The sequence below is a fragment of the Haplochromis burtoni genome, unplaced genomic scaffold (assembly GCF_018398535.1).
Source record: "Haplochromis burtoni strain Fernald_Lab_line unplaced genomic scaffold, NCSU_Asbu1 Contig_45, whole genome shotgun sequence".
NCBI classification, from domain to species: Eukaryota; Metazoa; Chordata; class Actinopteri; order Cichliformes; family Cichlidae; genus Haplochromis; species Haplochromis burtoni.
This window is the reverse complement of record NW_024582406.1, coordinates 2,040,422-2,055,206: the sequence shown is the minus strand read 5'-3', so window position 1 is coordinate 2,055,206 and position 14,785 is coordinate 2,040,422. Positions and strand designations below refer to the sequence as shown.

The 14,785-nt window shown below is 41.3% G+C and overlaps 1 protein-coding gene across 1 annotated transcript; it reads left to right on the top strand.

Annotated features, from left to right (window-relative positions):
- Positions 1–367: 367 nt before the first annotated feature.
- Positions 368–6,238, top strand: gcdhb (glutaryl-CoA dehydrogenase b). Its single transcript, XM_005926727.3, has 12 exons — positions 368–514; positions 739–854; positions 1,151–1,183; positions 1,297–1,437; positions 1,562–1,624; positions 2,013–2,183; positions 2,319–2,448; positions 3,948–4,164; positions 4,287–4,390; positions 4,514–4,639; positions 5,003–5,163; positions 5,375–6,238. Exons 2-12 carry the CDS (start codon positions 752–754, stop codon positions 5,446–5,448), a joined length of 1,323 nt encoding a protein of 440 aa, XP_005926789.1. The 5' UTR covers positions 368–514; positions 739–751; the 3' UTR covers positions 5,449–6,238.
- The last annotated feature ends 8,547 nt before the right edge of the window (positions 6,239–14,785 follow it).

The window sequence follows — 14,785 nt, the reverse complement described above, 5'->3', positions numbered from 1 at the left end:
CCTCAATTGATAGTAAAATACATTTGTTAAAAAAAATCTTGAAAAAAAAACCCCAACGAAAAACGAAATTATGATCTGGCGTCCACTTCCTGGAATTAGGGTGTTGACATGATCTTTCCTTGTAGCGATCACGCTTTTATTTTGGGAAACGGGAGCACAAACTGCCACTCCCCCGCTAATGAGCCAATCAGAGTGCGCTACAGCTGCCGAAGAGTCATTTAAAGTCGGTCATTTTCAGTGATAATAAATGGCCACAAATAAGCCGAGCGGTTGTAGTGTTACCTTTTTGGTCTCGGATATTATGTGTGTAACCTTCATTAGAAAGATGATTGATTCTATGTGGGAATAGTGGAGTACTGTTCAGTCAGAGGCGTATGGTTAAGGCATTATGCCACACTTGTCACGGCCTTTGCGTGATGACGTAGACTGAATGTGTTTACGTCCAGTCATGTAAAAGTCATCCAGGGAACCTAAGAAGAGCTAGGTCGAGGATAAGTTGTTCCACTTGACGCAGGTAAAACTTGGTCTTACGGCTGTCATTGGAGTATTAACAGTTATTCTCAACACAGAATACATTTTTATTTTAGCTATTTGGAAATTAGCACATTAATTCCCAAGTTAGTAGTGAACTAGCGCTGTTAGCTTTTAGCTACAGAACTTACCTAATGTAGCACTGGTTAGCCTGACTAGCCTAAGTGATAAAGAATCGTGGATCTTAATGGTCTTCTTATTTTCTAGACCCGTTTTCGTCATGGCATTGAGAAGCGCTGTGTGTCGTCTCTTAGTCAACCCTCACAGATGTGCTCTCATCACAGCTTCCAGAGCACAGGGAACTGCAGCACCTATCACACACGGTTAGTACGTGTCGTTATGATCAGCATGATGTTCAGACTTATCATTTAAAGTTGACAGCCACAGGGAGAAATACAATGGTTTTAAGTTTGAAGCTGCGCTTGATACAGAAATAAATATACCTTCAGTTCAGATAGTGTTCTCGAAATGACACTTGCATTTCCATTTGCTTTTTTTATAGAGGGAAAAACAATATTTTATCGTATATTAGGATATATTAAATAGTCACAAATCCTTAGTTCATAGTATTAATGTTTTTCCGTTGCGTGTTTTTGTTGTTGTTGTTGTTCCTTCACAGATGCAGAGAACACAGAGCAGAAGCCTAAAGCACGTACGTGTTCACTTTAAGAAAAAATTCTGAATAACATTTGTAAATTGTACCTTTAACCCAGAACCATTTTTTTAGACTTTAAGTATTAAATTGCTTCTCTAAATGCCTGATAGCGAAGGTCCAGTTCGACTGGCGTGATGCCCTGGACCTGGAGGGTCAGTTAACTGAGGAGGAGATCATGATCAGAGATTCCTTCCGGACCTACTGTCAAGAGAAACTCATGCCTCGAATCCTGATGGCGAACAGAAACGAAGGTGAGAGAGGGCTTTTTATTTGCCCACATGTATATGCAATTAGATTGCTCATTTAGTGTTGTATTACACACGTGTTGGCTACATAACGGCACATCATGTCTGGTTTTGTCATTTTTATGTCAAGTGTTCCACAGAGAAATCGTGTCAGAGATGGGAGAGATGGGTGTCCTGGGTCCAACTATTAAAGGTCAGTCCAGTCACATGTTGGTTTTAATGAAAAGCTGTAAACTCTAATCGTACTTCAGTTGCAAAACAGGCTTTTCTTCTTCTTCTTTTGTACATTAATGACACAGCATGGACTGTGGACCTGTGCACACTGAAGTTGTGTGCAATGTTTGCTTTTGGGAAGTCTCAATAACAAACGTTTTAGCCTTTTACACTTTTTTCCTCTTTTTATATAATACTTAACATTATTTTTTGTATGTCTAAAAAGTGTTTGGAAAGAGAGTTACTGTATTTTGCTTTCTTTCCAAGCTCTTTAAGCTTCTATGACCTGGATGACTGAGAATCTACACAGATATGTCCTCATTTTATGCACTGTCACTGCTGCTCTTCTTCCTGTGTTGAATGCTAAGGTTACGGCTGTGCTGGGACAAGCTACGTGGCCTATGGTTTGATCGCCAGAGAAGTGGAGAGAGTGGACAGCGGCTATCGTTCAGCCATGAGCGTGCAGTCATCTCTGGTGATGCACCCCATTAATGCCTATGGAACAGAAGAGCAGAAACAAAAGTACCTCCCCAAGTTGGGTAAGAAGGGAAAAGAGTAAAAATACTTTATCAACAATAATTCTGATATTGACGGTTTAACTGTGAAACTCCAATGCAGACCTCATGAGCTCTCAGGTATACGTCTTACTGACTGTGTGATCCACTCTGCCCCAGCTCGTGGAGAGATCCTGGGTTGCTTTGGGCTGACGGAGCCTAACCATGGGAGTGACCCCGGAGGCATGGAAACCAGAGCCAAATACAATCCATCCAGTCGCACCTACACTCTGACTGGCTCCAAGACATGGTAAGCAGTGTCACAGTCCTTCTAGGACACATCTAACCACACAGCAGCCATATTAAAAATATGTTTGCCAGTTATTTTGGGTTAACAAGCCCACGCCACATATTTAAATTACTGGAAGTGTGCAGTTTTGTGGTTCCCGCATAGAAATCCTGGTAGAATTGTATACAATCTACTGAAAAGTTGTTTGGTGGTAACTTTGACCCAAAATAAGGTTTAAAAGTATTTTCCAAAACCGACATTACTTGTTCGACACGTGCATAATTTACAGTATTACTCAGTTTTATTCAGCCAGGGCTCACACGATAGCTCTGACTCATCCCACAAGAACACCGAACAAATGCAGTGCAAATTCTCAACCACATGCATGTGTCTGCTGGCCTGGCTGCAAGAAAGCAGATGATTGGCTCTTTGACAGGAGGGCTTGAAGGATTAATAATGCGTTTGGAAGTTATTTTGAGAGATGCACCCCATTAATGCCTATGTGTCCATCTTTGCCTTATCATGTTTTTCTAAGTGTAAATATATCACATGTTGATTGTATTCATCTCGTTCAGAACGAGATCGCGGATACAAGCGGCGGAAATGAGCTTCCTCCGAAGGGTGGCCTGCCTCTCCCTTAGAGATAGGGTGAGAAGTTCGGCCATCCGGGAGGGGCTCAGAGTAGAGCAGCTGCTGCTCCACATCGAAAGGAGCCAGCTGAGGTGGTTCGGGCATCTGGCAAGGATGCCCCCTGGGCGCCTCCTGGGCGAGGTGTTCCAGGCATGTCCCACCGGGAGGAGGCCCCGGGGCAGACCCAGGACACGCTGGAGAGATTATATCTCTCGGCTGGCCTGGGAACGCCTTGGTATTCCCCCGGACAAGCTGGAGGAGGTGGCTGGGGAGAGGGAGGTCTGGACCTCTTTGCTTAGGCTGCTACCCCCGCGACCCGACCTCGGATAAGCGGATGAAGATGGATGGATTGTATTCATAATATTCTGAATGTTTTCTCTGTAAATTGCAAAGTATAAACAGAGTTGACTTGTTTGTTCTGGTACAATCGCGTGTGTGTGTGTGAGTGTGGGTTTGTTTTTTTATCTTCTTTCACTTCTTGTAACTTCTAAGAATTTTCCTACTTAGTGTGTTGTGTCATTAGATGTACACACGGGGGAGCTCTTCACAGCTAAAACAGTAACAGTGTAGTGTATAATACTAAAGTTTACTAGGGTCGTTTTTATTGTTTTCAGGGCCATACCTATCCTATCTTTGTTTAGCAGTTAAAATAAAATTTAATTCTCTAAAGCTTTATGTGCAATTTACATCTTGTAACACAATAAATTTACCCCCAAAAAAATCGTGACCTTTTTTTGTAATTGGTCAAAACTGGTTGATTTCTTATGGTAAGAACCATCCACAAAGCTACAGTATGATACTATAAAATATAGGTGTTCTGTGTGCTTTATAAAAAAACAAACAAAAGTTGTCATGTGTCTTGATATTGTTTCATTTGCTTTCTCTTTCAGGATCACCAACTCCCCAGTGGCAGATATAGCCGTAGTCTGGGCCAAATGCGACGACGGGAAGGTTCGCGGCTTTATTTTGGAGCGCGGTATGAAGGGCCTCTCGACACCAAAGATCGAAGGGAAGTTCTCCTTGAGAGCCTCGGCCACCGGGATGATCCTCATGGACGAGGTGGAGGTTCCTGAGGAGAATCTGCTGCCTAAAGTATCCGGCCTGGGGGTGGGTATAGTAGCATGTTTAGAAAATGTTATTTCATCCCTTTGTTTTATGCGATCACTAACTTATTACTTATTAATTGAATAGTTTCTGTCACTCATGACTACTGTTTGTTGTTGTTGTAGGGTCCCTTTGGCTGCTTGAATAACGCCCGTTACGGTATCGCATGGGGTGCTCTGGGTGCTGCAGAGTTCTGTTTCCATGCAGCTCGTCAGTACACGCTCGACAGGTCAGATGAACAATGACATTTTTTTTTAATCCACGTTTTTAAACTCTATTTAATTTACTTATCTTAATGTAGTGTATTAATTATTCTTAATAACATTGTTTTTGTTTTTTTATTCCACAACAGAATCCAATTTGGAGTACCATTGGCAAGAAATCAGCTGATGCAGAAAAAAATGGCTGACATGCTGACAGAAATCGCCATCGGCCTGCAGTCCTGTCTGCAGCTGGGCAGACTTATTGATGAGAAGAAGTAAAAGCACCTCTATCCTCTAACTAAAGGGCATTAGATGGGATGCAGCAGACTCTTAGCACCTCTTGCCATCCTTCAAACTAAATAGTCGCTGTGGTCTCTTTCTGTCAGGGTGACGAGGGGAAAAACATCCCTCAGTGCGTCTCAGAAGTGTCGTGAGTCAATAAAGGGCTGAAAGCTAAAAGAGTAGAGCCTGAATGTCATCGAAATGATAAATATTTGATTACCTAAGGTTCAGTCTCATTTTGGGTGTCTGTAGTGTAGTCATGTGAAGGTATTGGGTACAGTAAAAAGATACAAACACAACTTCATTCACACTTCATTGAAAAACAATGCTTAACAAATCTGTTGCTTCCTTAACAGAGCGTCTCCAGAGATGATATCCATGCTGAAAAGGAACAGCTGCGGTAAAGCCCTGGACATCGCCAGGCAGGCCAGAGACATGCTGGGAGGAAACGGGATAGCCGACGAGTACCACATCATCCGCCATGTCATGAACCTGGAGGCTGTCAACACCTATGAAGGTGAGGGCTTGTTTGACAGTCTGAATATGTGTTTAAGTGCGCTACGAGGTTTGGTTTTGATTGAGCAGATTATGCACAAAAAAAAAGTCCATTTTAACTAAATTGCCTCATCACTAAGTGAGTCGTTTTGTAGGAGCGCATTAATCCCCAGCAGCAGCCATCTGTGCCCCCACCTCCACATGAGTAACCCCTGCGTTATCTCCTCCTCCAGGTACCCATGACATCCATGCCCTGATCCTGGGCAGAGCCATCACTGGATTGCAGTCCTTCACTGTGGGCAAATAGTTCTTCTGTTTTCCCAAAACAACAAGACAGCTGTCAGAAATGCAAATTGCATCAAAACCGTTAGAAGTCACGAGCAGGCTTCAGATCGCTTATGGACGTAATTGATTGTAAAAAGCATACGTGAGTGCGTTATTTAGGGAAAAACGTGTCATGTTTCGAACATGTCAATCAAGGTTTGTAGAGCGTAAATACTTCAGAAGGGATTCTTTTACACCCTAAAGAACATTTTTTCACAACAGGAAACGACTTTATTGATTGTTTTACTGAAAAAACACGTATTTTGAATAATTCCAACTAAGCTCAAGATCCAGACTCACTGGCGTTATAGTTGCGTTAAAAAGATAAAACTGTCGTTATGAAGCTACAAAACATAAATGCCTGTTTTGCTTGTGAAGTGTCATGCATTTGAAATGTTGAATTGGTGTGTCAGACACAGTATACTGTGATTACTTGTAGCACTTTACAGGATCTAACACTAATGGATCATAACTTTGCATGATTCGCGAGAGGTCAGAGTTGTTGATCAGCGCTCAAATAAACGTTAAAAAAACAAATGTCTGTACAGGAAGTGAAGTTCAGGTTGGATGAGACCGGCTACATCTTTTTGCCCTGCTTTCATTTTCGGTAAGGTGACAACTTCAAGACTTTTTATCTAAATAAAAGTAGAAAAAAGTGAGGCATTGTTATATTTGTACATGATTAAGAGACAACATACAAGTTACATACAAGACTTCATAAAGTGTGAAAATAATTTGTGTGTCTGACGGGAAATAAAAGTTGTTCAGTTTAAGCTGACTTTATGATTCTTTCTTCTGTCCACGAGGAGCTTAATGCCACCTCTCAAATCCAAGCTGTCTTTGCCTTTTCCTCATCTACATGAATGTTGCTGCCCTATTCGGGTTGGATGCGGATTTCACTGATAATCCTCGTCTCACTTTGTTGTAGTTTAATCTTTCTCAGATGACACAGCACATGTGGAGCAGATCTCTGCACCTGTGTGACTCAAAAATGTCAGGACTCCTGGCCTGATCCTGTTTTTCAGTGAGCAGAAATGCAACGTAAAATAACAGTCGAGCTCACTGGATCAACTCTACGTGAAAAAACTGAAAGGGTTTATTATAAGCTTGAAGGTTGTTTTAATCAGCTTTTGATTTCATGTTTTTATATGGCGACTTGCTGCAGTTATCAGGGTTAATGGCTGTCAGTGTCTGGGTTTACATTTACATTATAGACGCTTCCCTTGGGCAGTGTTATTAGAAGGCACAGAATACATTTTCGTTGCTATGCAGGTTTATCTATCAGTGAAGCCAGGTGATACACAGCAAATGGTTAAACTGCAGAAATGTCTTAAAGACATAAAAATCTTTTTCTGCTTCTAAATTCAGATAAAACAGGCTATTGTAATTAGCCCTAAAAATGGAGCTGGATGTAACTTCCAGATGGACTTTATACCAAAACAACAAACAAAGGGAAACTAACTGAAATCTCCATCAAACTTACCTCATCAAAGTAAGCAAACCTAATTACAATAATTTACCTCCCTAACTAAGATAAACAGGTGGAAACTATAATCAGATAACAAGATTTACATGATAAACAACACCTCATGGCATCAGTCGTAACAATGTTAAACAAATATGTAGGACTGTTTGCTGATGCTGAAAAACTAATTATTGCATTCATCACTTCAAGGCTGGACTAGTGTACTTCATTTTCAGGTCACTCTATAAGTTCCTTAAAAGCCTGAGTTAATCCAAAACACTGCAGCAAGACAAGGACTAGAACGAGAGACCATATTTCTCCCATGTTAGTTTCTTTTCATTTGCTCCCTGTTAATCCAGAATTCAATTGAAAATTGTTGTCTTTAAATATAAAGTCTTGATGAATTGGATCTATTTCTACCATAACAGAGCACTTTGCTCTCAGACTGTTTCCTAATGTGGTTCATGAAAGTAGAATGGGAGGCAGAGCCTTCAGCTTTCAGGCCCCTCTTCTGTGGAACCAAATCCCACTTTGGATTCGGGAGACAGACACCCTCTCTTAAGGGTTTTGGGATTAGACTTAAGGCCTTCATTTTTCGTAAAGTCGGAGCTTGATCAGATGACCCTGAACTTTTCCTTACAGTGCATCCAGAAAGTATTCACAGCAGTTCACTGGCATTTGTTTAGTGAGTCTCACATGTTTTTGTTTTTATATACTGAGGCACAGATCTGGAGTATAAGGGTATAAGCACAGTGGCCTCGATCATCTGTAAATGGAAGAGCTCAGGACTCTTCCTAGAGCTGGACACCCGGCCAATCTGAGCAATCGGGGTAGAAGGACTTTAGTCTGTAATGTGACCAAGAACCTGATGGTCACGCTGACTGAGCTCCAGTGTTGCTCTGTGCAGAGATGAGAACCTTCCAGAAAGACAACCATTTCTGCACCAATCCTCAGTCAGGCCTGGGGTACTGTTTGCTGAATTTTGAGGTAAAAAAATGAATTGAATCCAGTTTGGAAAGAGGCTGTAACATGAGGAAATGTGGAAAAGTGAAGTGCTGTGAATACTTTATAGATTCACTGTAAAACTGGCAACCCTTTTAAAATGTAATGACCTTCAAGGTACAAGGTTTATTTATTCATCATTTTAATCACTGGGTTACATAATCAAATGCACTTGTAGTCCCGTAATGCTTCTATCATTTCTTTTTTCTAACCACTTATCCAGCCAGGATTGCTGGGGGGCTTTTAGCAAGAGGCAGAGCACACCCTGGAGAGGCTGCCAATCTGTCATGTGGCTTCAAACTGCTCACAAAAATCTAAGAATGCCATTATTTTTTTTCCCTTCTGCATAACTCTGCGACGGGGAAATATCTGCTACTGTATACTGAGCCTCCAACTTGAGCCCCATCCCCAGCTTTGTGTTTTTTCAATAAGTTTCCACTGAGCAGCTTGGTGTTTTTCCTTTGTCTACCACTACAGTCTGTTAAAATCACTACACACAGCTATGTTTTGTGGATTCTAACATTAAAGAGTCTTTTTTTCTGTTGGTCAAGAATAGAATCAGCTGTGATACAGTAAAAGCAATACTATAAAACAGTTTTCTATTTAAATCCCCCAATCTAAGTATCTTCTCTGTAACTGTCCCTGTGTTAATATACTCTTAATGTGTTTGACAAAAGATAAAACAGGACTGTAATGTCTATAAGTTATGTCTTCTGCAGATTCAATGCAATTCAGTTTTATTTATACAGATCCAAAGCACAACAACAGTCGCCTCAAGGTGCTTTATATTGTAAGGTAGGCCCTACATAGATAACCCAACAATCATATGAAATGTTCAGGAGATTATTATGTGTTAAAGCTACAAAAAAAACAGCAGTGATGTGCTGGAGGGGTCACATCAGCCCAGAAATATAATCATTTTCAACAGATTCAGACAAATTTAACTCCACTTTAATGATCGTAATAAATGATAAATAGTCCTTACACTACGTTTGCTTCAGCTGTGACATATCAACAGCACACAACAGTGTCCTGCTTGTGCACAGGCATCCGCTCTTTTGTCTGTACTGTTTTGTCTCTCCATGTCTACCTCACTTCATATCCAGGACAAAATGTTGTCGGTGCTTCAGATAATCTTTATTTCTTTTTAATCCATAAGGCCATGAGGGATGTTGGATTGTGCAAGCCACTGTACAGATAAAGACCTCCATCCTCTTCAGCTCCATCGCATGTCTGTCGCTGCCACTTTGAAGTGGAGGGAATTAAAGAGCTGACAAATCCCCAGCCTTACATGATGCCCAGGCATGTTTTACATGGTGCTTACATAAGGAAATTGCTTTTTTTTTCTCATCCAATTGCCTTTCATCCTTTTGGGTATGGATATGTGACTAATTGTACCCAGCATGGACTCTGTCTTCAGGGTTCTTTCTGTCAGGAATGATGGAGGCTGACATGATGGTTCTCTTGTTATGGGAAATTAGAGGACTGCTCATATTTCCTCATCCAGGCATTAGCAGCAGCCATGGCGGTCTAATACTTGGATAATTAGGAGGCTTTTCATCTCAAATAATCATCTGGATTATAACCCCAGAGAGTTAGCAGCTCTGTCAAAATGAGTCATCGCCATGATGGGACTCAAATGGCAGAGTTTTAACACATTTAGTAGGGAAAAACACGACAATTCTCTGACCACATCCAAATACCGGATTAGTTTGTCGGTATGAGCAGTACAATTTTTGGACGGCAGGTTAAAGCCTATCTTTAATTTAACTCAAAGACTTAAAAGCTACACATTTTTTGGACTTCTTAATCCTACATGTGATAGCAGCAGGCTCTACCATACTTTGCATTGTATGTTAGGTATATTAGGTGAGACGGTTGAACTCTAACAGCCCTGACACAGAAATATTGAGCACTTGCAGTGTGAACTTTGGTAAATCAGGGTGTTAACACCCAATATCTCCAAACACACCTTTACTAATAACATGCCTGCTTGTCTCATCACTACATCTATGGTGAACGATTTTCTCAATGTAAAGCATTTCTATTTCTATTCTCGCTTGAAGATAGAAATTTAAATGCCAATCAAATGCTGTTAACTGAGGTATTAGAGTTATGATTAGTGATTGGGCCATAGCCAGAGGGTGTTTTAATGGCACATTAATACATGTCATTTGCAGAAGGTTTCCTGAGTCTCCCAGCACAGCCTCAAGAGCAAGGAGGAGATTCCAGGAGACACACAGTTACTCTAGGACATCCAGGCGGTCCTTAACCCATCAGTAGGATTGCTATCTGCTCCTTTGTGCAAGGACAAACAGGAAGAGCACTGCAAGAGCTACAAATGACCTCCAGCAGGACACTGGTGTTGATGTCTGGGTAGAGAGTCCCCGTGACATCAGGAACATTCCCAGATGTTGTCAGGCATGCATATCAGTACATGGGGCCATACAAACTAGAGTACCATTCAATGTTGCTGCAATGAAATTTTTGCAAAATGCACTAGCTTGCCACATCATTTGTTCACTTTGATTTCCAGGGTGTGTTTGAATGCAGCCCTCTGTAAGATGACCATTTTCATTTCCATCCAATGATCTGGCATCCTTTCCTTCCTAACACTTTACCCAGTCTGGATCAGTGTAGATAAACATGGCTTTTCCCCATTAAGTTGTGATGTGTTTCCAGAAATATTGGCTGGGATCAGTACTTTGAATGTATCAATAATTTCCAGGACTAAAATAATGGCTGTTACCAGAAACACCTGGCTTACAATTTGTAGTGCTGATCTACTAAATGTGCCCATAAATGTCCAGTTTCCACATAGCTGGCAGTAATTAGACATACTTAGATTGAGATTTAGATTGTTGTCTAATGCAGAGTAACTTTAACGCATAATAAATGCTCAAGTGTGCATCTTGGAGGTGTGTCCATGCATGTGGTGTGCATGTTTTTTGCCGCAGGTCTGTAGCACACAGGCATCAATCCATGGATTCGTGCTCTGCTGCAAGAAAAAAATCAATATTAATGTATTTAAGGAAGTAATCGTGCTTCTCTCTGCAGGTGACGAAACATTTGATCTCACAGTATTTTTACAAGTGTTTGTCCCCAGAGTCAGGATCAAATTAAGAAGAAAAAACTGCTTTTAAATAATGCTGCCCCCTTGTATGATCTTACTCCTGGAACGAGGAGCTGAAATCAAAACTGACTACTATGTAGTTTAAGTCCATTTTCAACCAGACTTTTACATGGAAAAATAAAATATATCACTATAATGATGACACAACCTGAGTGTAAGGTGAATCTTTGTTATATCCTTGGCTGCTCTGACAAAAATAATAGCCAGCTGGGTTTGGACAAGATGTTGGACATAAGAAAAACTCTCATGTGTTCGGAGAATACCTCTCTGACTCTATGATTATGCATTTATTTTATTTTAAAAGAAGGTCTGGGTTGTTGTTTTTTTTAAACAGCGATCATCATTATTGTGAAATGCAAAAGAATGCAAAAGTCTCATTTCTCCTATTAATGTCTGCAGGATTTTACACTTGAAAAAAATTTTTTTTTTTAATATTTATAATTAGCATTTTTTTTTTAATATTTAAAAAAAAATACATAGCATATTTACATTTTGACCATAACCAGTAACCGTGACTGCTGCAGCAGTATAGCAGTGGGCTGTAACGCATTTTTAAAATGTGTTTGTGTGATCATTTGAGACTGTGAAAGTGGATATGCTGCAAAGAAGTGTCTTTGCCCACAGTTACCTTCAAGTCCACCCAAAGGTGCTAATAAGGTTCAGCTCTCCCCCGTGTCCCGTCTACAAACCCGCAATTTATTCAGTTTAACTGAAAGACACACTGACATTGCCACCTCCGGGGACGTCCCGAGCTGCGTACATGAGCAAAAATAGCATCTCTACGCGGTAGAAAGGACTAGTTTCCTTTCAGGGGACTTCTCGGTAGCGCTGCTTAAGCCTGCCGTGAGACGACAGTTTCCAGCAGGGTGAGGGTGAGTGGGCTAAAGTGGGCGGACCTGACAGTTTACAGCTGCCGGCGGGACGCATGTTTCATTTCAGCACCAAGGACAGAGCAGGAGGCAGCAGCACCCACCGCACCTTACATAAGAACCCCAAGCCAGGAGCGCTCTTTACCGCTGAAGGACTGGATCCATTTGGTGTCTGAGAACAAGGGATGAAGTAAAGAAGTGAAATGCAAACTTATCAGAACTTCATTTTCATTTTGCCCTTCATATTTCTTTTATTTTCTTTGCGAAACTGGACAATTAACCTTCATATTAACGGCAAATCGATTTTATTATTATAATTTTTGCGTAATGTCTTCGTGTAAGAAATATCACCCTCGTGTGTGGAGTATGGTCTGGTTATAAGAAGTGAGGAAAAAGCCCACACGTGTCATCACCTGTGTCTGTAACCATGAATGGTTATAATTTCACCGATTTCAACTCCACCCACGAAGCACACGCGTACCCTTACTCAGCGTCGGTAGACGACCCTCTGTACCGGCAGTACAAACCCCCGGTGAAGGAGCTCATCCCTTTACCAAAGGCGGTGCTGTATCTGCTCATGGCCGCTCTGGTAGTAGTCGGAGTTGCCTATGCCATCATTGGACACCTCATCAAGGATCTGGCCATTGACATAACAGGTACGTGCCAGTCACCCAGAGGAGGCAAATCAAACCCCTTTTACACCGTGGGCCGTGCATGCAGCCCATTTTGATCTGAATTGACCTGTGAAACTTCCATTTGTGTCAGTGTAAAGAAGTTCAACTACACATTTAATGCTTGAGATTTTTTAATGAAAGAAGTGCAATTTTACAGCTCACTTTTTATCCACATGATAAAGAAATGCTGCTCTGGGCTTAAATTGTAAGAACCAAATATGTAAAATTACAGAAATGGTTCTGTTAGCTCATTGTGCAGACTGTGCTGAAATTATAAAACTGAACTTTATTTGTTAATTGACAGAATGTCTTTTTTAAAATTGTGAGCCCAGTGTAAAATACTACATTTCAACAGCAGATTGTGAAAAAACAGGAACTTTGTGTTTTTAATTATTCATCTTTATTACTGTGGTGGAGAATGAATGGCAATAGGGGAGAACTTCACCAGTAGTAAAAGCTGTACAACCAGAGAAAATACAGTTACAAGTCTAAAATTGGTGGCCAGTTCTGGCACTGGGGTCTTCTGTTTGGTACTCCTCTGTTTGGATTACAGCTCTGAGAGTACAATAACAGGGATGCAGCAGCAGTGAGGATACACTGAGTACTGATGCATGTACTTTTAACACCACTGTGATCCAAATGAGTTCATCTGCACTCAAAGCAGAGGTTACTTTTGCTCTATATGTTAATAAACATGCCAATAAAATGGGGACAGTCAGTGCTTGGTAGCTTTAGTTTAGCTTTAGTACTACAAAGGCTTAAACTGAAACACTTGTGCATCACTTTCAGCCAGAATGTTCAGGAATTCAAGCTTTCTTTTCAACACAAACCTCAGTTATCTGTCAGTTTTCGCCATTAATGCATCACCTTTGCCTGCTTTTTCACAGCTTTCAGTTTGTTGTGAATACTCCTTTGCTAAGCCGTGTCTTCCTTCTTTAGAGTGTGTGCTCGGTCCACCTGGAGATGAAGACAAAGACGAGGATGATCCCCAACGCATGGGCAGCCATCCCCCCTCGGCGCATCCATTCGCTCACAATGCCTTCCACGTGTGGGACCAGGACGATGTGGTCATTCCTCTATCTCGCGACGAAAGCCCCCAGACCAGTCCGCTGCTGCTGGCCGCCATCCCCTACATCCCGTCATTCTTCCCACACTCTCACAGCCCACCGAGTCACGGCTCTCCGGGTTTCCCCAACTGCCCAGAAACAAGCAAGGAAATCCCGGGGGAGTTCTGATTGTGACATGGACCTTGACTACACGCCTGAGTGTACATAACACATGACTTTGACAGGAGGAGATGGCTGCGAGGAGCGCAGCATGTACAAACTGCACATCTCATATCCCGTGTCATTACCAGCAGACCTTCAGTGACTGTGAAGCGAGCAGCAGTAATGAAACTGTCTCTAACACGTTAAAGGATTTGTCAGTATTACACCACATGGCTTAAGACTGTTGTCACAAAATGAGAAAAGCTGACAACCTCAGGCAGGGAATCCAAAGAGGAAGTGATTTAGAGGAGAAGATCAGCACTTATTGTCTCTGTGTGCCTGATCTTCAGTGAGATACATTTTAGATAAGTACAAAAAACACGACATGTTGATATAAAGTATTTTTGTTGTTTTTTCTGTTTTGTTTTTTTTAAGTAAAATCTGTCTGAAATGTATCAGGGGGGCTATTGTGTCCAGTGTGAGTGACATATGATGATCCAGGGCGTGAGATTGAAAGACTGTCCATCTGCTGCAGCATTATAATCCACCTGCACAACAACAGATTAGCTGTAAAGTCTGCTCACAGATTTGCATTTTTTGCAGTGCAACGTGTCTCTTTGTTGGTGATTTTAATGTCATTTTGGTATGCTTCATGTATGACTCATAAAAAAGAAAAAGGAACGCAAAATCCGTTTCTGGAGTCTTTGACAAAGCTGCTTCCAACCTCCTGGCCTTCTCACACACTTCATTAAAATGTTATTTGAAGACACTCGAGGATTAGAGGAAGACTTAAGGGAGTTCCAGCTATTCAACAATGCAGCTTATGGCTCAAAGGTAACCGAAGACCTGAACATTTTAAAAAGAGACAGTCAAATTTGTCTTAATTTAGCAGAGCAGAAACCAGACAGGAAATGATTAAGAAATTTACAGGTTAACTGTCCTAAAAACTGTAAAAGACCCATCAAATTA